This window comes from Lagenorhynchus albirostris, chromosome 4 (assembly GCF_949774975.1).
Source record: "Lagenorhynchus albirostris chromosome 4, mLagAlb1.1, whole genome shotgun sequence".
Taxonomy (NCBI): domain Eukaryota; kingdom Metazoa; phylum Chordata; class Mammalia; order Artiodactyla; family Delphinidae; genus Lagenorhynchus; species Lagenorhynchus albirostris.
In genome coordinates this window covers 119,015,452-119,040,608 of record NC_083098.1, presented here as the reverse complement: position 1 = coordinate 119,040,608, position 25,157 = coordinate 119,015,452, and the positions used below count along the sequence as shown (strand labels likewise).

At 37.5% G+C, this 25,157-nt stretch overlaps 1 protein-coding gene across 1 annotated transcript in view; it reads right to left on the bottom strand.

The window, feature by feature from the left end:
- ENPEP (glutamyl aminopeptidase) overlaps positions 1-25,157 on the bottom strand; it is a 95,730-nt gene that overhangs the window by 16,526 nt on the left and 54,047 nt on the right. The window contains exons 9-13 of the mRNA XM_060148597.1: positions 22,341-22,406; positions 22,053-22,204; positions 16,983-17,062; positions 6,873-7,009; positions 6,693-6,748 (exon numbers count right to left, since the gene is read on the bottom strand). Coding sequence (XP_060004580.1) covers positions 6,693-6,748; positions 6,873-7,009; positions 16,983-17,062; positions 22,053-22,204; positions 22,341-22,406 — 491 coding nt within the window. The remainder of the gene's footprint in view (positions 1-6,692; positions 6,749-6,872; positions 7,010-16,982; positions 17,063-22,052; positions 22,205-22,340; positions 22,407-25,157) is intronic.

The following is a 25,157-nucleotide window of genomic DNA, read 5'->3' as shown; positions in this document are numbered from 1 at the left end:
AAGAAAATGCATTACTGTTAAGGCCCAATCAAAGAGGTTTGTTCACAATGATGTATTAGAGCTTTCATATGTTCAGTAATAAAGGGGAAGAGAGAACATTAAGGTGTGCATTTGAAAAATTGCTATGGCAGAATTTTAGATAAAACGAAAGCCATTTAGCTATACAGTTAATATTGACAAATAGAAACTTTTAAATTTTAGGTTCACAAGCTGATTGTAGTATACAAATGCACCTTTATAAGTGTATTGTATTGAATTTTTTTACATTTGACATGAATAGGAAATATAACAGTACTCGAGAATTGTGAATGTTTAAAACATTCCAATTGAACTTATATTTACCATAAAAACATCTCCCTTTTTTATACATTTCCCAATAATAGTGATAAATAAAAATAGATTTTGTTTCTCAAAAAAGTGAAGTTACCATCGACATTTCAAAGTTTAAAGAGTTCGATTTCTTCCTCCTTAGAAAAGATTTTGGAACCTTTTGAAATAATGTTCTCAGAAATCTGTTATGCCTCAAATTTCAGCCTAGGTTTTGGAAAGAATCTTAGATAGGAATCCTGTCTTTCCAAATTACATTTTGAAAGTTAAAATTAAAGAATAAACTTTAAATTATTGAGAAAGTAATACTGATGCATTGAGTGCTAGTATATTTGAGGTAATTTTTTGTGAATGGCAAATAATGTAACCATATCTTGATTTCTCCCCTGAGAGTTGATAAGATAAACTGGTACTGGAGAGCTAGATAAGAATAAACACCTTTGGTATCATATGATTTGCACTAATGTGATATGATACAGTTTGTTTTCAGTTCAGAGAGCTGATTTCTTCTATTTTCTCAGTTCCTGATCTTATTTAGAAGAATTTATATTTTGGAGCATTCAGCCTGTCTTAATAAAAGTATAAATAATGTTGAGAAATGGAGTGTTTTATTGAGAATGTTTATTGAGTAAAAAAAAAATTGTAGGGTTTTATGTTGATGGTTGAAACTTGAGAATTTTCTAATTTTAATGATTCTCTATTTTCCTGGGTGGATAGCACAACAGTCAGTTGTGCAACAGTCCAGTCAGTATTTTCTTAGACTACTTATGAAGAATAATTGTTGCTCTGAGGATCAAATTAAAGAAAAGGCTAATGAAAGTTGAGGAAGAATGGCAGGTAATTTGGTTAGAAACCTCGTGGGCTGCACATTTATAGTAGGTGAAAAGATTAGAAGGAGTGGGTCTTGGTTACAAAGGCCAAAAGAATTGGCTAAATTAGCATAAGTAGAAGTAAGGAAATAATCCAATGATCCAAAGGTTAGAGGCCCTGATGAAATACTATATATTTAACTGTTGAAAAAATCAATATCCTATCCTAGTGCCTTGTTTTTTCAACATACTTGATAGCTATGCAGTTGTTCCACTTTGGTATCACTTGTTTAGGTTTGAGTCACATGGTCAGAACACTGGACTGAGAGTGAATTTTTTGCTGGTTATTATAGAGATAATATTTCGAGAATTAAGTTGATGCACTTTTCATTTCCCACAAATCATGTTACTCTGTGGTATTTGATACTTCCGAGGAAGAGCAGTATCATTTAGAATCATGATTCTCAAGTTTGTGCATGTATCTGTAACACCTGGAAGGTTTGTTAATCACATACCCTTGGGCCCTATCCCTAGAATTTCTGATTCATCAGGTCTGGAGTAGGGCCTAAGAAGTTGCATTTCTCATAAGTTCCTAGGCAATGCTGATACTACTGGGACGACGAGTGAAGAATCTGTTTTTAGAACAAAGACATGTATAGTGCCCTTCCCTCCCAGACCCCCTTACAGTGCTGCGTTGGCTCATAGCTGCACTTTCCTCAGAGAATAGCGCTTGACCAGATACATCCATCTGGCTTAAAAGGTTATGCTACCCCCACCCCTGGCCATTAATTGTCTGATTTAGGAATGCAACAGGCCAGCCTGCTTCCCTCAGGTTGGATCCACTCTGTAGTACAATTCATGGATACGGCTTCCTACTGGAATCTGGCAAAGCTAGACTCCAGCTGAGACCATATTGTCGCTCAGCCTTTTTCCCTGCCCCAGCCTGCTTCTCGCACTCCCTATCTCACGAGAGTACTCTCTCAATAAACCACCTATTCGGGAACCTCCATTTCAGACTCTGCTTTGAGGGAACTCAACCTAAGACAGCATTTTTACTCAGCTTTGAGTCTCAAACTCTGTTAAATCCGTAGACCAGCAGCAGCTCTGAAAGCCAGATTTGGTTGAGAATTTTCCTTATTCAGAAATCTTCCATTTATAGTAAGAGTCCAACCTGAGGAACTTAAATCCTAGAATTGTCCTATAATCTATAGTGTGGAGAGGATGGAGGCTATAAACTTAAAGTTCTCACAAAATGCTGTAAAGAAGAAGAAGAAAACAAAGAGGTCTTTTGAGGGAATTCTTACTTTCCTGTCTTGGCCTGAGGTACCCAGAAGATTGGGGAATCTGGAACAAAAGGTTTGTTTTTGCTTCCTCTGGTGTGACCTGGAAAGACTGCACAGTCCTTCTCCAAGAAGCTCAAATTAAACATAGTGTCTTACCAAACATGGCTTTCGAATGGGACATTAGACATGGTTGAGAGAGGTGGTTATGTGGATAGAACTGACCCCATGGTCTCTCGTTCTTCAGCAGAGCCTTCAGATGGTGTGGAGACTTTTGAAAACTTCCCATGTGTCTGGTCTCTCGATGTTAACTTACTAATTAAATTCAGATTTCTGGCTTAAAACAGTCTCTTTGCAATCAGCTGGATCCCTTTTGGAGTCTTTCCGCATTCCCCTACTTCTCCCTTCTTTAAAAGGCAGTCCTTGATAGGGTGGGGAAAGTTGCTTATCTGGTTCTGTGTTGTGGTCTGGTCAGCTCTGTTAGCACCTGTGAAATGGTAAATCTGGTGTACCTAGAAGTCTGTAATCTCGGCGTGGCTGATGTCCACCTTGTGGTCTTTATTTGCTAACCTGACCCTCACCTTGGAAAGCACTGGAGCCACTACACCTTGAAGCCTGACTGAAAGTCTGTCTGGATCCTTAGCTTAGGGGGCCTTTGAAGCCATCCTTTCTGCCACTCTTCCCTTGCCTAGGGACTCCTGGTCCCTCCCATGTGCCTGCTAGCCAGCACTCTGCTTTCCCTTGTGCTGTTCCTCACCCACTCTCTTTGTCACACAGAGGGCTGCAGAGTGCCATATAAGCTACTGAAAAGGTAAAAAATCTGTAACAGGTAGACAAAAAAAGGATTTTTTCTGTCTCAGTGTTGGCAAGGCCTCCAAACCAAGCCCCTTAACCTACACTCCAAAGTAAGACGCAGGCCCATCAAATTAGGACTGACATGGTTAGGAGCAGGTTTTTGTGACCCTTAGCTGATAGCCCACTACCAGCCTGCGAAAGAGATTGGAGCGGCAAAGGGGGAGAGGGAGACATTTTAGAAGAGGGCTTTTGGAGGATTCTGTCAGTGTACTGTGAATGCTGTCCTCCCACAGGAGACAGGAGGGTGTAGGATGCTTTTCCCCTCACATGAAGCCTAGAAAAGGGGCTTTAATGGAACCACCTGAAGAGTTTTATCTGTGTACCCTGGAGCTTGGGGGCACAGTGGTCCGGTGTCTGATACCCCAAGAAATCTAAAGGATGAGAGACTGTGGTTGCTACTGCTCTGACATCGGAGTGAAGATACAGGACTGCATGAGGTTGCCTATCCTTCCAGACCTTGTCGGGGGAAAGGATATATGAATACTTCCTGTAGACTGGATACGGTTCAGAGGTTTTCACTTCCTCACCTCAAAGAACTGCAGGAGAAAGACCCTTGGCCGTGGAATGTGTGTGGATGGTACATATTCCGCGAAAGCACCACACAAGGAAAAGGATCAGTGTTAAACATCTGCAAAGTTCAGAGAGGACCAGAAGTAGACAGCATGTCAGGATCTTTCTTGCCTTCATCTGCCCTCCTTCTGCTCTCCTTGCCATAACACTGGAGGAATCAGAGGCAGCATGGTGAGAAGTACAAATTCCATGCAGCAAAACGGAGAGAAATCAAGCGCTTTATTCCCACTGCAGGGGGCTGGCCTGAAACTAGCCTGAGCTGGGGGCTGGAGGAACTTTACATGAAGTTGAACATTTGAGGGTTTTACTGGGCAGGGCATATAGTTGAAGTGAGTCTGTTGTGGGGACTCAGAAGTGACTGGGTGAATTTTTACTCCTTATCTTCAACAAATGTGCCCAGCGGGATATTCCATCCAAGGCAGTAAGAGTACTAGCTCCTCAAACCTGGGGGTAGGGGTATCAAGCATATTTTTGTTTTTAGATCTGCCCTTTTAGTCTTGCTGATGAAACAATAGTTCCATTTCTTTTTTTTTTTCCCATTTCTTTTTGAATACCAGAGTAGAACTGTGTAAATTCTAACGCAACCACATGCACTTACCCATCTAAGTACGCATTTCTGCTTTTCTGCAAAGTTTCAGAGTGATCTGGACCTGACTCTAACCAGCACAGGTGGGGTCTGTTTCTCTTTGAGTCCCTTTTACCTCATGCATTACAGAAGGAAACTGGGTGATAATAGCTCAGGCGATATTTCAGGTGATAGCTAAGGTATTTTCTGGATTGGTGGCTGTGTGATTCTACATGTTTCTTGGCTTTCAAATTTGTTTCACTTTCTACCTTTCTGAAGCTCTTCAAAATTTTATGGGCTATGGCCAAGGAGCTGAGCAAATGTGAGAAAGTCGTTCAATTGTGTGAGTTATCTGCTTTGTACACAGTTCCTCAGAGAAAGCTGTTCAGGAGGCTTTCACTTCTTAAAGCAAAAGAACGTCTGCATTGTGTTGTGATGGAAATTAAACCATAAGGTTATTACAGCTCTGTGTAATTTCTAACAGCCAAGATTCTAAGCTTTGGAAGAGATCACTATGTTTTCACAGGAGAGAGTTTTCCTGAAAAAAAATCTAAATGGTCCTATTATGTTTTAAAATGTTTATTTTTTAATTTTTTGGCCGCACCACATAGCTTTCGGGCTCTTAGTTCCTTGGCCAGGGATTGAACCCGTGCCCTCCACAGTGAAAGCGCGGAGTCCTAACCACTGGACTGTCAGTAAATTCCCTAAAATGTTGATCATTTTCTTTCACCACTTAATTTCCCCAGTCTACACAGTACCAGGTACAGAGTAGGTGCTCAATAAATATTTATCAAATGAGTGATTGACATACCATAGCATAATGAAAATAATTAATCTGTTACATATCCAGGAGATTAAGCTTGGAGATTCACCAAAGAGAATCAAGTTGTCTATTACCTACAAAGGGAATCTAGATTGCAAATTCATAAGAGTTTTTCTAAATGCTTCTTTGCTGCTACTAAACAATGGTGGATGCTTTTCCATCAAGTAATACAATCTGCTGAGCACTTCCTAAAGACCAGACAATGTTTGGTGTCCCTTATGTGCATTATTTCATTTGCTCCTCACGAGAGTCTTATAAGGTCATCTCCATTTTACTAACAATAAAATTGAAGCAGAGACAGGTTAAGAAACTTTCTCGAGGTTATTCAGAACCAGGATTTTAACCTGGTTTGAGAGCTTGTTTTTTAACCCTATAAATTCCCTCCTTAAAAATGTCACAAATGTTTTCTGACTTCCAGTATACTATCTAGGGAGTCCATGTAAAATAGTTCTCCCATGCCTTTAGTGCTGCTATACTATCCTTCCAGCCATGTATTCAGCTCATATTTAATGAACATCTACTAGGGGCGGGGCACAGTTAGGAGCTGGGGATAAAATGAATAGGAACATGATCTAGGTGCCTACCTTTGTGAAACTTGCAGTTTGGTGGGTGAGATGGATAATTAATAAGCATTGACAATATAATATTATCGGAAATGCAGGACCCCATAAAAGGGACACCTAACCCAGACAAAGGGGCCATGAGGCTTCCTGAGGAACTAGCATCTCTTTCTCAGTACCTTGCTTATGTCTAAAATGAGGCCACTACAAAGCCAGCAGAGCAAGTTGGCTGTGTCCCTAGCTCCTACAAAAGTGCCAGAAATTCAAAAAATACTTGTTGAATTACTAGTGTTAGACTACCTGAGAAAAATGTCTCAAAGGTACTGTGGTTACTACTCTTACATTACCCCAATCTATGTTGATTATTTTTTTCAAAGTGTAGGTTGTTTTTTTTCTAAGTGTAAGTTACCTTCAGGCCATGAGAAAAAAATTCAAATTTCCTAAACAGTACCTTAATTCAATCCTAGGGCGCTATGTCTCATACTTCTTACCTCAGTGACCTGAATAAGATTTGACAACTCTAACCATAAAATCTTACAATGGGCTTGGGCTCACAGAGATGAGTTAATGAAACACACTGTTCGTCTTTTTAATAAATCAAATTATGACAGTACACTTTTGTGCATTTGCAAGTGTCACTCCTAATTAGCTCAAGGACTCTGATTAGACAAACCCTATCTAAAGTCAGTAAGGTAGGTGAGTTTTTGTATATGTTGAGTTGATACCAATATTTTAGCTATAAGGCTCATATTAGTTTTAAAAAAAGTTATGAAAAAAATAATGTAAATAGTGGCTTCGGATATTTTAAACTATAAATTAGTACTTTGTTGTAATTCATTTTTAAAAAGATTTATGACAAGATCCACAGTATTTTAAACGATTGAATCTCATTCCAAAACCCACCTTGCCAAGGCAAAAGCGTCATCGATAAGACTTGCACGATCAGCAGAAGAAAAGTACTGGGAAGAGAAAGAAAAAAAGGTAAGAAACATGAATCTTAAAACGAAATGTGTTGAAAATTAATGTCATTATGATGCTGTTCTTAGAACAAAAAGAAAACAATTCACAACCTGCTATTCTTACCTTGTGGTTGAGGGAAAGATTGGTAGCTATCCATTCCCAAGTTGATACTTCATAATTTACACGATAAAACCCAATATGGTCTGGGTTTATTTTGAGAAAAGTGTTTCCACTAGGTTTAGGAGAGTTCAAAGTGATTCCTGTGGTAGTAAATAAACACTAATGAGAAACATGTTTGCACATACTATAAGCACAGAGAAATTAGACCCTGAGGATAAAAAGAAAAGAAAAGAAATATTAGCTCAAGGAGTCAAGTTTGATTTGGATCCAAAGCCCCAAAGCCTAATTCTTATTTAGTTGCCTAACTTTAACATGTCATTGTAGTGTGTGAGCTGAAAAAGAAATAAGTAATGTAAATAAGTGTCCTGTAATTTGTGACTTATTATTATTTCTTACTGGCAGAAGCTTGTCATATGGGTGAAATAATTCTGTGCTTGTCAATCCTTCAATAAGTAAAGCAATGCTTAAAGACAGAGAAGTCCATGCCCTTTGGGGGTAATCCATACATTCTTAATCGTGATGGATTAACTACACAAAGAATATTCACTGGGGCAGCCTGGGGAGGGGATAAAAATGTAAACATTTAAAAGAATACTTTGTTTATTAAAATCAACATTCAAATTGATGGAAATGGTGATTGCTAAGCAGAGCAATGATTTGAGGGTCAGTAGTGCTTTTAAAATGTCAAAAAGGCTTGCAATAGGACTAAAATCCAGATACAACATTCTTGATTTTGTGGTCCATTTCATGCTCATTCTCCCAATTTTATTTATCTTTGTAAAGTCTTCTGCTTCCTTATTTCAGCTGATTACATCAATGTTTTTTCATCAGTGGATTTACCAAATTAACTTTCTGAAGTAGCATTCAGAATTTACATAGGACTCTAGGATACAGATTTTGGAAGTTCAACATTGAGGAACAAAGACTTATGTTTTAAGTAAAAACTACTCAAAATAATAGTTGTGCTCTGACATGACCAGTGTTTGTTAGCATTAGCGAACGAACATTAGGATGTTCGTTAGCATCCTGTACTTTTATACTTATATACTCTTTTGTTTGTGTGGACAATATGCAGTTTAAATAATGATGTGGGAATACTTAGTATATTTAAATAATTTCAAATAGTTTAATGTAGTGATAATGTGGGATGTGATATTGGAAAATAGGAGATGAGGCTGGAAGTAAAAGTGAGGCCTCAGTGTGAAGAGCCAAAAGCTGTGTTAAGTTCATCTTCTTTTTTTTCTTTTTTTTAAAATTTATTTATATTTATTTTGGCTGCGTTGGGTCTTTCGTTGCTGCATATGGGCTTTCTCTAGGTCTTTTGTTGCTGCGTACGGGCTTTCTCTAGTTGTGGTGAGCAGGGGCCACTCTTCTTTGCAGTGCGCGGGCTTCTCATTGCGACGGCTTCTGTTGTTGCAGAGCATGTGCTCTAGGCACATGGGGTTCAATAGTTGTGGCACGTGGGCTCAGTAGTTGTGGCTCATGGGCTTAGTTGCTGCACGGCATGTGAGATCTTCCTGGAGCAGGGCTCAAACCCGTGTCCCCTGCATTGGCAGGCAGATTCTTAACCACTGAGCCACCAGGGAAGCCCAAGAAGTCCATCTTCTGAGAGATGGTAAGAATAGAGAAGATTTTTAAGCAGGGAAATAATATGCTCCAGCCTGTTTCTAGAAAGATAATTTTGATGGTGGTATGGGAAGGAGATATTGGAAGGAGATTCTAGAGTCTACTGTAATAATCTAGGGCAAGAGAGAATGAGGGCTTACACTAATGTGGAGATGATGAAAATAGGTGATGTGTTCAAGGGACACATCACTGGTAAAATCAACACTGTCCTTTTTCTGAGTTGATGAGGACAGTTAGAGGAGGGAAAAATAGCTTGCATGATTGGATGAATAATGGTGTTGCCCTTACAGAATAGAGAAAGATGAGTCAGTTTGGGAGGAAAGATGATTTAAATTTTGGAAGCATTCACAAGGTTTGGAGGATATCCAGGACACAGTAGTTTTCCATAATATATAAGTAAACTCTTCAATAAAGTTTCTTTAGGAACGTTCAGAGTAGGTTCTTGACAAATTGTAAACATTTACCTCACTCATATAGTATTTATCTTTCTTTGTCATCCTCCCATGGACATGTTGTTGAAAGGAAGCTAATCTTTTGGCAGCCATACACTTTGAATGTTTGTATTGGGAGGACAGCCTCTTGCTTAAGCACAGAGCCATATATTATAGGAGAAAGAGCATGAACTTTCCAGTCTGAGAGAATGAGGATAAAATCATTGCTCTATGACTTACTAGCTGTGTGATCTTGGCCAAATCACTTGACCTCTCTGTGTCTCAGTTCATCATGAGGGAAGTAGGGATAAAAATCCCTCACAGGGCTGTTGTGAAGATTAAATAAGATAACATAGGTAAAGTGTTGGTCACATAGTTATGTGTCCAACAGATGGTAGCTATCCCCATTATTATGAAAGGGGATATGCCGCCAGTTCTATAAATAGCAAAGCAAATATAAATAACGTTGAGAAGTTCCTGGCAATCCATCCAAATACTGCAGTATTTTATAAAGTGTGCTTTATATATACCTAGTTAAGCCTGTCTAGAGTTACAGTGATTTTTCTCACTTTATAGATGAGGAAGCTGAGATCCAGGAAGTCAGTAGTTACCAGACTTTCCAAGTTCATGCTACTCTTGGAACAGTTGTCAACAACAAAATACTGTTGGGTTGTTTAGTTACATAATGAAGTAAATAGGACTAAAATATTGATGCCTATTCCAGGTGGTGCATAGAAGTAAGGGTGTATGTTTCATTCTGTTTCTCCAATTACTATTAAGAATTTTCTGATTATAACAGTAGTATGTGTTCTTTAGGTTCCAAATATGTATTTGGAAAATAAAAAAAGTATAATGAAGAATACAGAAATTACCCACCACCAGTTGACATTATGTTTTTATCTTGTGTGCATGTATATATCTTCCATATATATGTACATATGAACACACAATACACGTACTGGAACCTTACTGTGTTTATTATTATTAATCCTTTTCATTTGAAATTATATTGTAAGCACTTTGCAATTTCATTTTCTATATATGAAGATTTAAATTTAATGGCCATATAGTACTCTATCATTCAGTTTATAAATTGTTTTGTGCTATTTCTTGCTGGTTTTACACATGAAAGTGGTGAACAAATTCTTTCTGGGTAGGGGCTCTTTCTAGAAAAATTGTTTCCTTCTATTATTTGTCTGATAATTATCTTTTCAAAATTTCATCCAGAGGCTAGTTTCAACTCAGATTTCAATAACATAGCATGCATAATAATTCTCTAATAGACTATTTTATATAAATAATTATAACAAGCTTCAGTCAACTAGACAGCTTGTGACAGCCTGAAATTTTTAGAGAAGGAAACATTTTTCTTTGTGGACATAAATACTGTGTTGCATCGATCCTTTAAGCAAGTTATTTTTCTGTGTAAAATGACAGTTTATATCTATCTTATTAAATTTGTGTATCAGTTAGTAGTAAAACAACTGAAATACACAAGAGTAGTATTTTTTGACTAATTACACACAAATTATATTTGTAGACCTAAAAATTTCAAGTAGGATGCACTGTCAGAATTTGGGGGGACTTCCCTGGCAGTCCAGTGGTTAAGACTTCACCTTCCAATGCAGGGGGTGCGGGTTCGATCCCTGGTCAGGGAGCTAAGATCCCACATGCCTTATGGCCAAAAAACCAACACATAAAACAGAAACAATAACAATAACAAATTCAATAAAGACTTTAAAAATGTCTCACATCAAAAATATCTTTAAAAAATTCCACTAGTATTCTGACTAGTTACAGTTTAAAAAAAAAAAAAGGAATTTGGGGTCAAGGAAGAAAAGCTCAATCTCTGAAACGAAGACTAACATGACCCATTGTACAAATGGATTGGTTCCATTTGTGACAATGTTTTCAACAAATTACTTATTCAAGGAAATATTATTGATTGTGTTAATAATAATTATAGAGTCCTGTCTAAATCTCAGCAAGTAGCCTAGAGAATCTCCCTGAAAAGAAAGATGTAGGATTAATATGTAATGTATAATAAGTAGGAATCGGGAAAAAATGCAATCTGACTATCGTGATGAAGGATTATCATAGGCAATGGTTTTGGTGATTGTGAAGAAATAATTGCAAAGGAGAGTTGGATAGTGAAGATCTGTTGATGTGTCCCTAGTCTGCCTAGGAAAGCAGGTGCCCAACTTAGTTGGTACATGTGTTCCAGATCATTTGACAGATCTGCTCTTATAGAGAACAGTGTATATGGAGAAACCTGTTGGTTGTTTACCATACTGTTCCCTTTTCCTCCTGGGTACACAGCTAGACTATATTTATTAGTCTCCCTTGCAGTTAGGTGGCAACATATGATTGACACCGAGACATAAAGTGTGGGGAGAAATAATAGATGCATTTCTAGTTCTGGTCCCTCCATTATCTTCCTCTGTATTCTGATCAGATGCAAAAGATTCAGCAGAGAATTATTTAAAAAGGAGAACCAACAAGGACCTACTATAAAGCACAGGGAACTCTGCTAAATGTTATGTGGCAGCCTGGATGGGAGGGGAGTCTGGGGGAGAATGGATACATGTATATGTATGGCTGGGTTACTTTGCTGTGCACCTGAAACTATTGCAACATTGTTAATCGGCTATAATCCAATGTAAAATGAAAAGTTAAAAAAAGAAAAAAAAGAGAAAAAGATCCAGCAGAGAAGTCCAAGATTGGGTCAAGGGGAGGGAGGAGGTGGAGCCATGAGAAAGAAAAAGCCAGGAATTCTAAGTCATTATCTGAGAGTGAGCTACCTAGGAGAGATGGTAGGTCAGGAACACCTCCATTGGAGTGTTGCATGAATAAGAAATTTTTATTGCATGGAGCCACCCCTGATAGCCTCTCAATGCAATAATTAGACTCCCCTAGTTAATGCAATATATATACAAAGCAGTCACAGCTTATGACCTCTTTAAAATAATTAATATACCCCAACTCTCTATGTACCCTTATTAAGTAAATTTTCTTCCTGGAAGAGATATCTAATTAGCTGAAGTGAATATTCTGTTTCACCTTGGCCAGTATGTTTTTATTTGTGTAAATTAACAAATTAGCATTCTTATATTTATGGTTCACGTGAATAAGATTTCTGAGACTTGGTTGACAAGGGCTGAATTAAACAAACTGAGCTTCTGAATCTGCAAAACGGAATCCGTAATGATTCAATCAAAATTCAAAGATTCCATTAGGCTCAGTTTGGAGGAATGAAGAAAGTTTCTCTCTCTCTCTCCCCTGCCCTATTTGCCATTAAATTAAAAAATATATGCCCATCATTATTTTGATATGAAATATTTAAGTATAACTACCATCAAATTTTAGTAATATCTTATTTATATGATAGTCAGAATTTGGTTATCTAAACCATCCAGAATGCATCCTCAATCTGAAAGAGTTACAAAAACAGTCATCACAAAATCTATTCCACCTCCTATGCCCTAAACTGTCTTTTAGACCCTATGTGCTTATGAACCCCTATTTTTATTTATTTATTTTTTTATAAATATTTTTTAAAGCAATTAAAATTTTTTTTTCCTTTTTTTAAAAAATTAATGAATTTACTTTTTGGCTGTGTTGGGTCTTCGCTGCAGCACGTGGGCTTTCTCTAGTTGCAGCGACCGGGGGCTACTCTTCATTGCAGTGCGCAGGCTTCTCATTGTGGTGGCTTCTCTTTGTTGTGGATCACAGACTCTAGGCGTGCCAGCTTCAGTAGTTGTGGCTCGTGGGCTCAGTAGTTGTGGCTTGTGGGCTCTAGAGCGCAGGCTCAGAAGTTGTGGCGCACAGGCTTAGTTGCTCTGCAGCATGTGGGATCTTCCCGGAGCAGGGATTGAACCCATGTCCCCTGCATTGGCAGGCAGATCCTTTTTTTTAAATACATTTATTTATTTATTTATTTGGCTGTGTTGTGTCCTCATTTCTGTGCGAGGGCTTTCTCTAGTTGCGGCGAGCGGAGGCCACTCTTCATCGCGGTGTGCGGGCCTCTCACTGTCGTGGCTTCTCTTGTTACAGAGCACAGGATCCAGATGCGCAGGCTCAGTAGGTGTGGCTCATGGGCCCAGTTGCTCCGCGGCATGTGGGATCTTCTCAGACCAGGGCTCGAACCCATGTCCCCTGCATTGGTAGGCAGATTCTCAACCACTGCACCACCAGGGAAGCCCTGAGTTAGATTCTTAACCACTGTGCCACCGGGGAAGCCCCAAATCCCTATTTTTAAATACTATGTTTTAGCAAGATTGGTTGTCTGATATCATGTGATAATCTACAAGTCTTCGAAATGTTAGAAAGCAGCAGATTAGAAACAAAAAGGTGGTATACTACTAAATGTAGATGCACTGACAGTAGCCAAAATAGTAGCTGATGCTAAAGATAGAGGCATTGCTATACACAGTCAGCCTCTAGAAGCACAGCGGTCTGCAGGCAAACAAACGTTCATTAAGCAAGGACTTCCAGAACTCTTAGTAACTCTTAGGATGCACACAGAACCTTGTTGGGAATAGGGGAGCAGGAGACAAGGAGTATGATGTGTAGTTGATATCTTCAAAGAACTTATAATTTACTTTAAAAAGAAAAGACAGAGCATATGAATCGTAAATAACCATGCTGCTGCTTAAAATCTAAGGAATAAGACTAAGAACAAGGATTGATGAAACTAACAGTATAAAATACACTCTCAACAATGAGAGGAGAGATTATTCAGGGTAGGTTAGAATAGCCAGAGAAGCATCTGAGATGGAGATCCTCTTCTTTTGTTATAAAGTACATGTTTAATTTAAAATACCGTGTGTAACACAAATGTAAATAAACGACCTTAGGGGAAGTCCCACTCTTGCCTGGGAAATTTCTAACTGATGAATCACAAAAGAAAACGAGAAGAGGGAGGTGGGGCTGGTAACCTGAGCTGATTGCCCATTCAGTACACTCAGGACATGTTGTCATCTGTGCTCTGAGCTGAGAGCTGAAGATGTCCCCAAACAGGAAACCGGAACTTATTGCATAGCCTAAAAATGGAGCAGGCACTTTGAAGTAGGAAGAGATGTCTAGTTTGCTTCTGGCTAAGTGACCAGTCATGATTCTGAAGTTGCAGATAAAGATAGGTTTGTCATCAAAGCTCTGTGAACATTAGAGCCACTTCATTCATTCAATAAACAATTACTAGGTACCTGCTGGAGATATAGAACAACCACACAACAACAAAAAATAAGCTCCATTTCTCAAGGAATATTCTACAGAGAGGGGAGAGACAGATAAAGTCAATAGTTACAGCAAAAAATGTCTTAAATGTAATGACAGAGGGATAGAGCTTCCCCTAAGAGCCCTTTGCTTTCTCACTTTCATACTAGCATTTTCTGTCTGTAGCACTATTTCAGTCTACACTCAGTCCATCCTGTCATCCACTTAAACTCTACCTTTAGCCCCCCCCAACTCTGAGACTAGATGTCCCTTTCTTTAGTAACTTTCCTCAACCCCTAAATCTCCGCTGGTGCTTCTCCTGCGAGTGCCTTTGGCTGTTACCACACGAGGCCCTTATGACATGGTATTATGTTTGCCTGACTCGTCCACACCCTCCCTAGACAGTAATTACCACAAGGTAAGGATGTGGGTTCCCCCCCACCCAGCATTATCTCCATACCTATCCCTGTGTTTGGCCCATAAGTTAGTTCTCAGTAAATACTTGTTTGAAATAATTGATTAATTTAATTCATTATTTAATTCATTATTCAAATATTCTGTCTAATAAGTACATAATACATACAAGAAGAATGTTTATTGTTAACTCCTGAAACCTATTTTACAAAGCACTTGAATAAGCTTTAGTTATCTGGAAAATTTACTTTTGTGGAAAACCTCATTTCATGAAAATGCTAGGTACATTGTGTTAGTGTATATAACTTACTCATGCTTTTAAATTTGTAAACAACAAATCAAGCAGCTTCCCAGACATTCCCCCAACCCTCAATTAACCAATGGTGACCAATGGGGAAAATATGTAGTAATATTTAAACCAGATCCACTGAAAACCTCCCAAGGGAATCCTAGCCTTATTATGCCTTTTATCGGTGCTATTGCACATTTTTTAAACATTTTTTCTGTCTTCTCCATTTTCCTTTAGCTTGAGTAATGTACTTGAGTAAGAAAATGGTCAGAAGACGGCCCACAAAAGATAGAGCTTGGTACTCAAACACAAAATTATCCTATATAAGATACTAAGACAAAATGGCATTGATCTGGGTATTCTAAAAGAATTCAAGAGAAATTGCTGACTACATCAGTTAAGGTTAGCCTAAATGACCAAAAGAAAGTTTTGTTGTAAAGGCAACAGAAAGGGGTCTTACCTCGACTATAGCAAAGCTGGTAGAGTTTATAGTAAAAATTAAAACTCACAAAATAATTTATAGTAAAAGTAAAAACCAAAGCTGAAAAAACTATATCGGAGCCACATAAAACCTTGTTCACAAATGTTTATAGCAATATTATTCATAACAGCCAAAAGACAGAAACAATTAATATACCCATCAACTGATGAACAGATAAACAAAAGGTAGTATCAATATGATGTGAATATAATTTGGCAATAAAAAAGAATGAAGTACTGATACATGCTATGACATGGATGAACTTGAAAACATTTTGTTAGGTGAAAGAAGCTATCACAAAATGCTACATGTATCATTCCATTTATGTGAAATGTCTAAAATAACCAAATCTATGCAGACAGAAAGTAGATTAGTGGTTGCTTAGGGCTGGGGTTATAGGAGAATAGAGGAGTTGATAGCTAAAGGATATGGAGTTTCTTTTTGAGGTGATTGAAATGCTCTAAAATTTACTGTGATGATGGTTACAAGTGTCTGTGAATGTAATAAAAACCATTGGATTGCACACTTTAAATGGGAGAATTTCCTAGTATGTGAATTATATCTCAATAAAGTTGTTTTTTAAAAAAAATCTACTGGAAATAGTGTAAAAACTTACTTGCCAGAGGAAATTAATTACTATTTTAGAATATCTTAACAGGAGCAAATAGGCATATGTAAATAGAGGATAGATGATCTACTTTTATCCCTGAGAAGCCATGGGGGAAAGTCCATGCCAAATGCTATTCTGAAACCAAGTCCTCATGGGAAGGGATGAAGAAGAGTCTCATTTGTCTTAGATAAGAAGTGATTTTGAAACACAAAACAAGCACAATAGCAAAAGTATAAAAAACAAGATTCTTCTGGGATGGTTGCTAAAACCTGTCTTATTTTTTCAGCGATCTGTAGTAGAGAACATGTGATAAGGTCTCCCATGTTTTTATGTAACTCTAAAATTTTTCAAGAAGGGAAAAGACAAATCAATGGAGATAGAATACAGAAATATATTTCTAGTTGGTTTAAGTGAGCAGAACAGTCACAGCTGAATTTAACACAGGCAAGTGCCAAGTCATTCACTTAGGGAGATGGTTAGATGGATGGATATAGATATAGGTAATGCCTTGAGCTACTGGTGACAACTTGACAGCTTAGAAAAAATGATTTGGAGTCATTAAAGATTCTAATGTCATGCTAGTTGAAAAAATGATAGGTCTAATTTAATGGCAGCATTTAAAAAATCAGGCTTGTTACATAACATTCTAAGAAATTCAGTGGCTTATCTGATATTTAAAAAGAAGAAAGGAAAAGAGAAGGAACAAAGGAAGGAAGGAGAAAAAGCGAGGAAAGAAGGAAGAGAGCAAAGAAAGGATGAAAATTGATACGTTGATCTTCCAGTGGTTGGGTATCTGACCCTTCTCCTTTGGATGTGGGTATTTATTATTGTACCAGTCATGGTAAATCATTACAAACAGTGTCTTAAGGTAAAAAAGTTCTCATTATTATAGATAAGGATTTTGGCTCACCAGTTAATTACTTAAAAGGTTTCTTTTTGCTGAAGTTTACATCATAAGTTCCATCTTTACTGTTGTTTCTTTACACTTCTATTCATTTAATGTAGTACATTAATTCAAAGAAGAAATAAATCAATTGATGATATTTACCTCTTGTTTCTGACCTATTGTAGAATGTAATCCTTGATTTGTTATCTTCAGTCCATTTAACTGGAATATTCCATGTGTAACTAAAGTTTTTTAAAAAGAAAAATTTTAACTTTTATTACTAAAAAATAAAAACATTTCCAAAGTAAAAATAGACAAGCATAAAAAGCAATAGACAAGCATATTTTCCTCATAAGCAATTGTCCAGTGTATAGTATACAATTAATACAGTTAATACAGTACTCTTTTGTGGTAAAGATGGGCTATGTAATTGCTTTCAATTTATATAAATCTCAAAAATCAGCTAAGGATGAAGAAGATTATTTCAAGAAAAATGGCTTGAAGCTTTGGAATAAAGATATTGCATAAATATAACACATATAAAATTGAGCATTCACATACATACTTGCACAGACTTTAATATGCTATAGTTTCTGTCAAGGAACACAATACATTTTTAGAATTCAGAAGACAATATTAAAATGCTGTGAAGGAAATAATGCATTTTAGAAATTATGTTGCAATGATACCACCACCATCATCCCTTAAAGCTTATCATGCTCTTTAAATATCTCCTAACCAGCGTGTTGCAAAGAAAACTCACCAGGCAAGCATGTTTCAGTGGGTTTTAGCGTTCTTTTTAGCTTCTTAGTATTTTCTTGTAGAGCAGGGGGAGGAGGTTAGCTTTGTACTTTGATACAATATATACTTAACATTTTAGTCTTGAAATCTCATAAAAGAGGTCTTAAATGTCTTTTAGATCATTCTAATATCATATCTTACCAGTCAGAAAACACAGGAGATCTAGAGAAAAGATGAATCTGTGTTTGGGTTTAGGTTTCAACTCAGAGTTGGCCTTGTTTTTCTTCATCTGTGATCATTCAAGTCCCTAATAGAGAATGGGGGAATGATATTTCTCCCTTTCAAGATACAATAAAATTTATGTAATTCAGGGAGAATATATATTTGCCATCTACATGAAAGAAGTCATCCTTTGTTGTCTAACTAGTGAAATGTTTTATAGATTGAACTTTTACTAGCGCTCTTGAAGGAGTTTATTGCAGTGGAATGTTTTTGGATGTAAGTTTCATAGAACCAGTACATAAATTGTTTCTTGGATCCTATAGGAGACCTTGTCAGTGCTCCACCCTTATCCCCTTGAATTTCTTTGTTATTTTTGTACACCCTGGATTCCATTATGCTTTCCCTGCCCACAGCCAGCACCTGGGTCTCTCTGTTAGAGGACTGCCCTCTGGCTGCCTGAGCAAGGAAAGCTAGAAGTTCCTGGGAGTTTACATCCTTGGATGCAGCCCTTAGCCAATGATGGATGGTCATGGAAATGTTCTTTGCCCCATCTGCAGGACCACACTGAAGCACTGTCTCTAGAACTTCCCTGCAGGGTAGTCACCCTGGACAGAACCTGTTTATTGTTGCACCTTTTCTGCTTGATATCCCTCTTGCCAATCCCCCTACCAGCCTTTCCTAGACTTCCTAATGAGTCACTTTCACTTGAATGATCACCTCAGGGTCTGATTTTAGTGAAGCCAACCTAAGAACGATCCCTTTACTAGACTAGTACTTGTAGTCTAGTAAAGTCTGTCTGTAGTTTAGATAGACTAGTAATATTGCCAGAGCTTCTCGACAGATAGACAAAGAAGCATTTTTTTAAAGTCACATTCTACCTACAGATTGCACTCTTTCACTGCTCTGCTGATGTGGTGTTGCCATGTAGACTAACATTTCATTCCTCCTCACCTTTCCCCAATGCCAACCCGACTGAAACAACAGAGTACGGAGTATCTTGATACACTGTATGCACAGTTAGGATTTCACATTTCCACTGTCCCCTCTAAGACACGGTCTCTGGGACTAGGCTGTGCCTAAGAGTAGGCATAAGATATACTGCTAAGGTCATGTAAAAAATATTACTCTGAGGTCTGTAAGAGCATCATAAGACAAAAAAGGATGCAGGGTTGAGGCTATATAATTTTATAGTTTTGGAGCCAGTTACAGGATCTAATGTGAGTAAAATTATAGATTGGAGAGTACAAAATGTCAAGAAATAGAAATTACATAAATGAAATGATAGAGTTTCCTATATGTTTTCTAAAATTCAAGAGTATCAGATTTAATTTTTTAAAGGTATAATTCACTTTTAAAATATCTAACAATATAACAGTTTCTGACAGTATAAATATGGCCAATCTAATTTTCACTAAGGAAACTGACTTTGCCCCAACATGACATACCTACTACCATTCTTCCACCAGTTTACATTGACTGGACTGCCAAAGACATGTAAACTTGTCCCATAGAGAACTCTCCCTGATGGAGATGTGAAACTGGCCCATTTCTAAGAGATGGTTGAAGCCATAGTGTAAAACAGTAACTTACAAATGTGTGGTCCATTTAAATTATAAAAAGTTTCTGGTCAGTAAGAATTCCCTAATATTGGAATATTTAAGCAGTGAGAAAAGGGAAGAGACCATTTAGTTTATAATATAACTTGACATTGTCTACCAGATAGTAATATACCTGAACAGAGAGCAGGTGAACACTAGGGTTGGAGAAAAAACTAATTCCTTTCTGGGGGCATTACGCCCCATATAATCTAATCTATAATTAGATTATATTATTATGATCTAACTTTTTAATCAAATGGAAAAATAAGGAATGATAACTTTCTATATAATGTCTTTTTCTCTCGTATTTGTTCAAGAGCCACTACAGATTTTTAAGAAATGTTCTCAAGAGGATAGCCTGTCTTTTCTAGGTTTATTTTCCTATGCATATATAACTTGTAACTTTTTTTAAAAAAACAGGGAACACGTAGATTGACTTTATGATAAATGGTCACTAAAAATCATGCATCTATGAATCTAAAAATTTTTTAAAGTCTCTGAAGGTTAAAACTAAAAAAAAATTAGAGAAAAGTGTAAATGTTAGTATGGTTCCATGTTCTAAATCTTGATGAATACAATTTAAAGATTTATTATAACTTTTAAATGATTTTAGACCTGTTGATATGTTTAGTTCCCTTGGTAATAAAGTTTTTTGTTTGTGTGGAGAGGAATCTATAACCCAGGAGTAGTCTTTAAAAATGTAATCCCACAGGTTTAAAAACAGTGTTGGCTATGTCTCTGGCTTAACAGATCAGTGGATATGAAAGAGAAGGGAACAACTACTGTGAAGCTTTCCCAATGGAAGTTTGTTTCGCAAGAAAGAAATATATTTTTTAAATTTTATATGTGCAAACACTCTTAAATAGCAGTGTTATGGCCAGTCTGATTTGCTAGAACATAAAACAGTAACTGTAAAAAACAATTTATGGTTAACAGAATGATCACAGAAATTATGTTGATTTATGTAATTGAATTATCACCTGATAACAAGTCAGATCTAAGTTTCAAATCATTCATATATTATGAAGAGGAAAGAGTGAAAAACAGAGAAGTTTTCTCCATCATAATCTTTCCTCTCCAAAATAAAGATAAAGAAGGAAATACAGACACTCCCTGACTGATTTCATTGGGTCTAAGACCTCAAATTTTCCTTTGTTTTGGCATGAACTGTTAATTTTCAGAACCTGCATTCCAGCAAGATATCCAGTTTCTCTGAATTTCATTTACTGTGGAAGAACTGAGTGAGGTTTCCAGGGGGAGAGGCTGGTAACAGGTTTCAACAAGGTGAGCACCACTGGCTTCTCCAGTTCAGGTGCCAACCAGTTTCTTTTTTATTTATTTATTTTTATTTTTTATTTTTTACATCTTTATTGGAGTATAATTGCTTTACAGTGGTGTGTTAGTTTCTGCTTTATAACAAAGTGAATCAGTTATACATATACATATGTTCCCATATCTCTTCCCTCTTGCGTCTCCCTCCCTCCCACCCTCCCTATCCCACCCCTCTAGGTGGTCACAAACCACTGAGCTGATCTCCCTGTGCTATGCGGCTGCTTCCCACTAGCTATCTACCTTACGTTTGGTAGTGTATATATGTCCATGCCATTCTCTCACTTTGTCCCAGCTTACCCTTCCCCCTCCCCATATCCTCAAGTCCATTCTATAGTAGGTCTGTGTCTTTATTCCCGTCTTACCCCTAGGTTCTTCATGATCTTTTTTTTTTTTTCTTAGATTCCATATATATGTGTTAGCGTACGGTATTTGTTTTTCCCTTTCTGACTTACTTCACTCTGTATGACAGACTCTAGGTCCATCCACCTCACCACAGATAACTCAATTTCGTTTCTTTTTATGGCTGAGTAGAGAAGGGAGATATATTTTTGAAACTGACTTCTCCGCTGAACAGGAAGTCTGACTAGAGGCTCTGTGTATGTATGAGGGGAGCTGGCAGCTCCAGCCCATTCATACTACAAATGCCACAAGGAGGAAAGCTTTACTTTGGGTGTCCCAACCAGATGGAAATCGTTAGCTCTCCTCTACGTCTTGGTCAATTTCTTTAGGAAAAAAAGCCCTCTGGATTTTTGCCTTGGGTCATTGCCAGACTTTTGAGAGCTCTATGCAGAGGAAAGAATGGCAGTCAATGAAGGGAAAGTGGAGGGGTAGGGGTCTGGCTGGCACAACTGTCCTGAATCCAGACTTCAAATTAATTGCCCTGTTTTCAGCCTCACTCCTGCCTTCCGCTCTGAGTGCTGACACTGAGCCCAGAGCCTGTCTACGGATAGGGGGAATTGGCTTCCACCTCTACTGAAAGTCTCTTTTTATCTGGCTGCATCTTCCTCTGTTTGTTTTCTGTCTATATTTCTCCCTCTGCTTTTCTTCATCTCGAATTTTATGATGCATTTAGCCCTTCCTATTTTCTTTGCTTCTCTGAGTTTATTTCTTTTAGTACTTCTGTTTCTTTATTCAGTGATTTCTGGGAAGAACTGTACTTGCATGCATGTGCTCAGTCCATCATTTGGAACCTGAAGACAACTGCGCTATTTCTGAGTGCCTTTGTTTCCCTAAAGACACTGTGCTTAAGCATCAGGTACTGAAGAGCAAGGTCTAAGCAAATGGCCAGTATTTCCATCAAATTTCTGCTTTTCTTCTGAAATGCGTTATAGATTCTTACCCCAAAATTGAATGTGGCTCAGAAGAATTAACTCTCGAGTCCAACAGAAAGCGTTTCTGTGTGATGTTCCTCATATCTTCCACATTAAGTACAGGATAACCCATCTGATTGGTCCAGGTATCCATTACTTCTTTCACTGGTAGATTACTTGCCTAAGATTTTTTTAAAAAATAGAGAATAATCAATCAACAAATAAGGGGAAATAAAAGGATAGAATAATCAGATAAAGAAATGATTGATAAATCATTTGTTAATCAAAGAAATGTTTGAGGATATACTCCTCCTTACCTCTTCAAGTGCTGCCCAAAAATCTGAAGTTTTGGCATTCTTAAATTTGTATTTTTTCAAGTAACTCTGCATGTGAAAGATAACAAGTATTTCAAAAGTCAATGTTTGCTTTTTCCATACTTCCACAACATGAGCTGAACCCTTCAACATGTCTCGCTCTAATGAATAATATAGCAAATGTACCTAGAATGAAAATCAAATGATACGCCCTTTTCGAAAAATTTTGTAACCTATAAAAACACTGTACAAATAACGATTTATTTGTAAAGCATAAGGAATATTTTTTATTAATGAGGTAATTCTCTTTTTTGTTGTTGTTTTTTTTTTTAGTCTAATGGAATTGTGAACAGGTGAGGGAAAGAGTTTAATTTTTTCAGGACAACCAATATAAGATGCTTAAGGACTGTCAACTATTTAGCAAGCAGTCAACAGTCCAAAACATTTTTGATCCACTAGGAAAAAAGATCCATAATTCTATGATGTTCACTTACTGGTGTTAACCTGTCCACTGCTGGCTACATCCCCTACCTTTATTTACACCAGTAGTGTTTTCTCATCTCCAACACTAGATGACCCCATCACATATGAGTGATTGAAGTGATATGCAAAGATAAAACTGGTGAGCTTGGCTCTAAGCCAAGGCTCAGCAAACTTTTTCTGTAAAAAGCTGTATAATAAAGATTTTAAGTGTTGTGAGACATATAGTCTCTGTCACAACTACTCAACTCTGCCCAAGTAGCACAAAAGCAGTCATAGATAATATGTAAGTGAATGAGAATGGCTGTTTTCCAATAAAATGTTATTTATGCACACTGATATTTGAATTGCATACAACTTTCACATGTCATGAAATACTCTTTTGATTTTTTCCAACCGTTTAAAACTGTAGAAGTGATTTTCATTTGCCAACCTTACAAAAATGGGTGGTGGGCTGGATTTGGCCTGCAAGCTGTAATAGTAGTTTGCAGACTCCTGCTCTAAATAAATGAATATATAGTCTTCTGAATAATAATAATCATGATGATGGCTAAATTGGGAAAATTATTCACTCTAAAGAGTAAGATTTCATTTTTCAAATATTTTAAAAATACAAATCTTTTAACTACAAGTCTCCCTTTTTGTCAGTTCTAGTCACAAAACCTCTCTATATATGAGTTTTCAGGCATAATATGATATCCCTAGAGAAAATTCCTTGTCGTCTTCTAATCTCATAATTGGGCACTACTTATAGTTCTCCAGGAGACCTTCCAGAATTCCTGCTGTATAACTCCTCTGTTATGCTCTAGAATTGTCCTGCTTAAAATGTGGAAGTCTTTGGTAGAAATCGAACCTTCTTAAGTGGTCTTTGAACCTTCAAAGAAAATAACTAGTGGTTTACTTTGCTCATATCATTTTCACTCTAAGTTGCTCTAATTTTCAGGAGGTGCTATACCTTAGTCCTGTTATCTTCTAAATTCCCCTTTTTAGGCATAGAGAGATAAAACAATATTATCTAGACTGCTCCAAGATGCCTGGGAGAGGGTTGAGGCCAGTTTGGAATGCTGCCTTCATATTTGTTCTTTTGATTGGTTCACTGCTCAGCACTGCCACTGGAGGGCAGGCGAAGGAAGGGAGAAGAAACGAAAGGCACAGATTCTGTATCAAATTTAGGTATTCGTTCCAGAGTTTTGCATAGATCATTCCTTCCTTCTTAGTAAAATAATTGGATGCTCGGAATAGTAATAATTATAATCATAGCTACCTGGTAATGATGATTTCTAGTGAATAGTATCTTCTTAAAATTAATTTAGAGGAGTTTCTTTGTATATTTATGGTGACTTGTACGTAGAAACATGCAATCTTGGAACTGAAAGGAACCTTAAATACTATTTTATACAACTCTCACATTTTGGGCATGAAGGAAACTGGTGTCTAGAGAGGTGAAGAGATTTGCCTGAGATTACGGTGAAGAGACTTCTGAATCCTGGATCAGTTTGTGTGGTTTTCGTCATTGTTGTTATTGTTACTGTTTTTTAAATTGCAGTTTCTTGCTTCACCTTAGCTAGAGGCTTATATAAACAATATATTAAAAGGAACTAATTTTATTTTGTCTAGATTAGTGCTTTTGAATATTCTATATTAAGAAATTTCCTTCTTCACCTTGCATAATCACGATGCAGTCATTCCAGTCAAAAGTTTACGATGACCTAGGTCCTCCAGTAATAGTCCCTCAGTTAGTATCAGTGTGCACAAAGGAAAGGAACAGTGTTTCTATGACTAGTATCTCAGGAAGGGACAGGACATTTTCCAGTTGAACCATTCCTGTCTTATCAGCGATACTACTGATACTAGGAGAAAAAGAAAGGATGGATATATTTCTCAGCTTCTATTTCATGACCATACATTGTTATCAGTGCTCCATAATTTAATATGCTTTTTTACATGCAAGCACAGCCTGGAAGATTTTCCATTTGATGGTTTTACTCTTTTTTTTTTTTTGCGGTACCCGGGCCTCTCACTGTTGTGGCCTCTCCCGTTGCGGAGCACAGGCTCCGGACGCGCAGGCTCAGCGGCCATGGCTCACGGGCCCAGCCGCTCCGCGGCATGTGGGATCTTCCCGGACCTGGGCACAAACCCGTGTCCCCTGCATCGGCAGGCGGACTCTCAACCACTGCGCCACCAGGGAAGCCCTAGTTTGACTCTTAATTCCCCTCACTCTGTACCTACTTTGCTGTCTGAGATTGGGTTTGGGGTTAAAGTGATGAGCATGAAAGAGAACAGAGAGCTGGCCATCCCCAGAGTTAGCACCACACCAGGTTAGCTAATGAAGAGTCACTT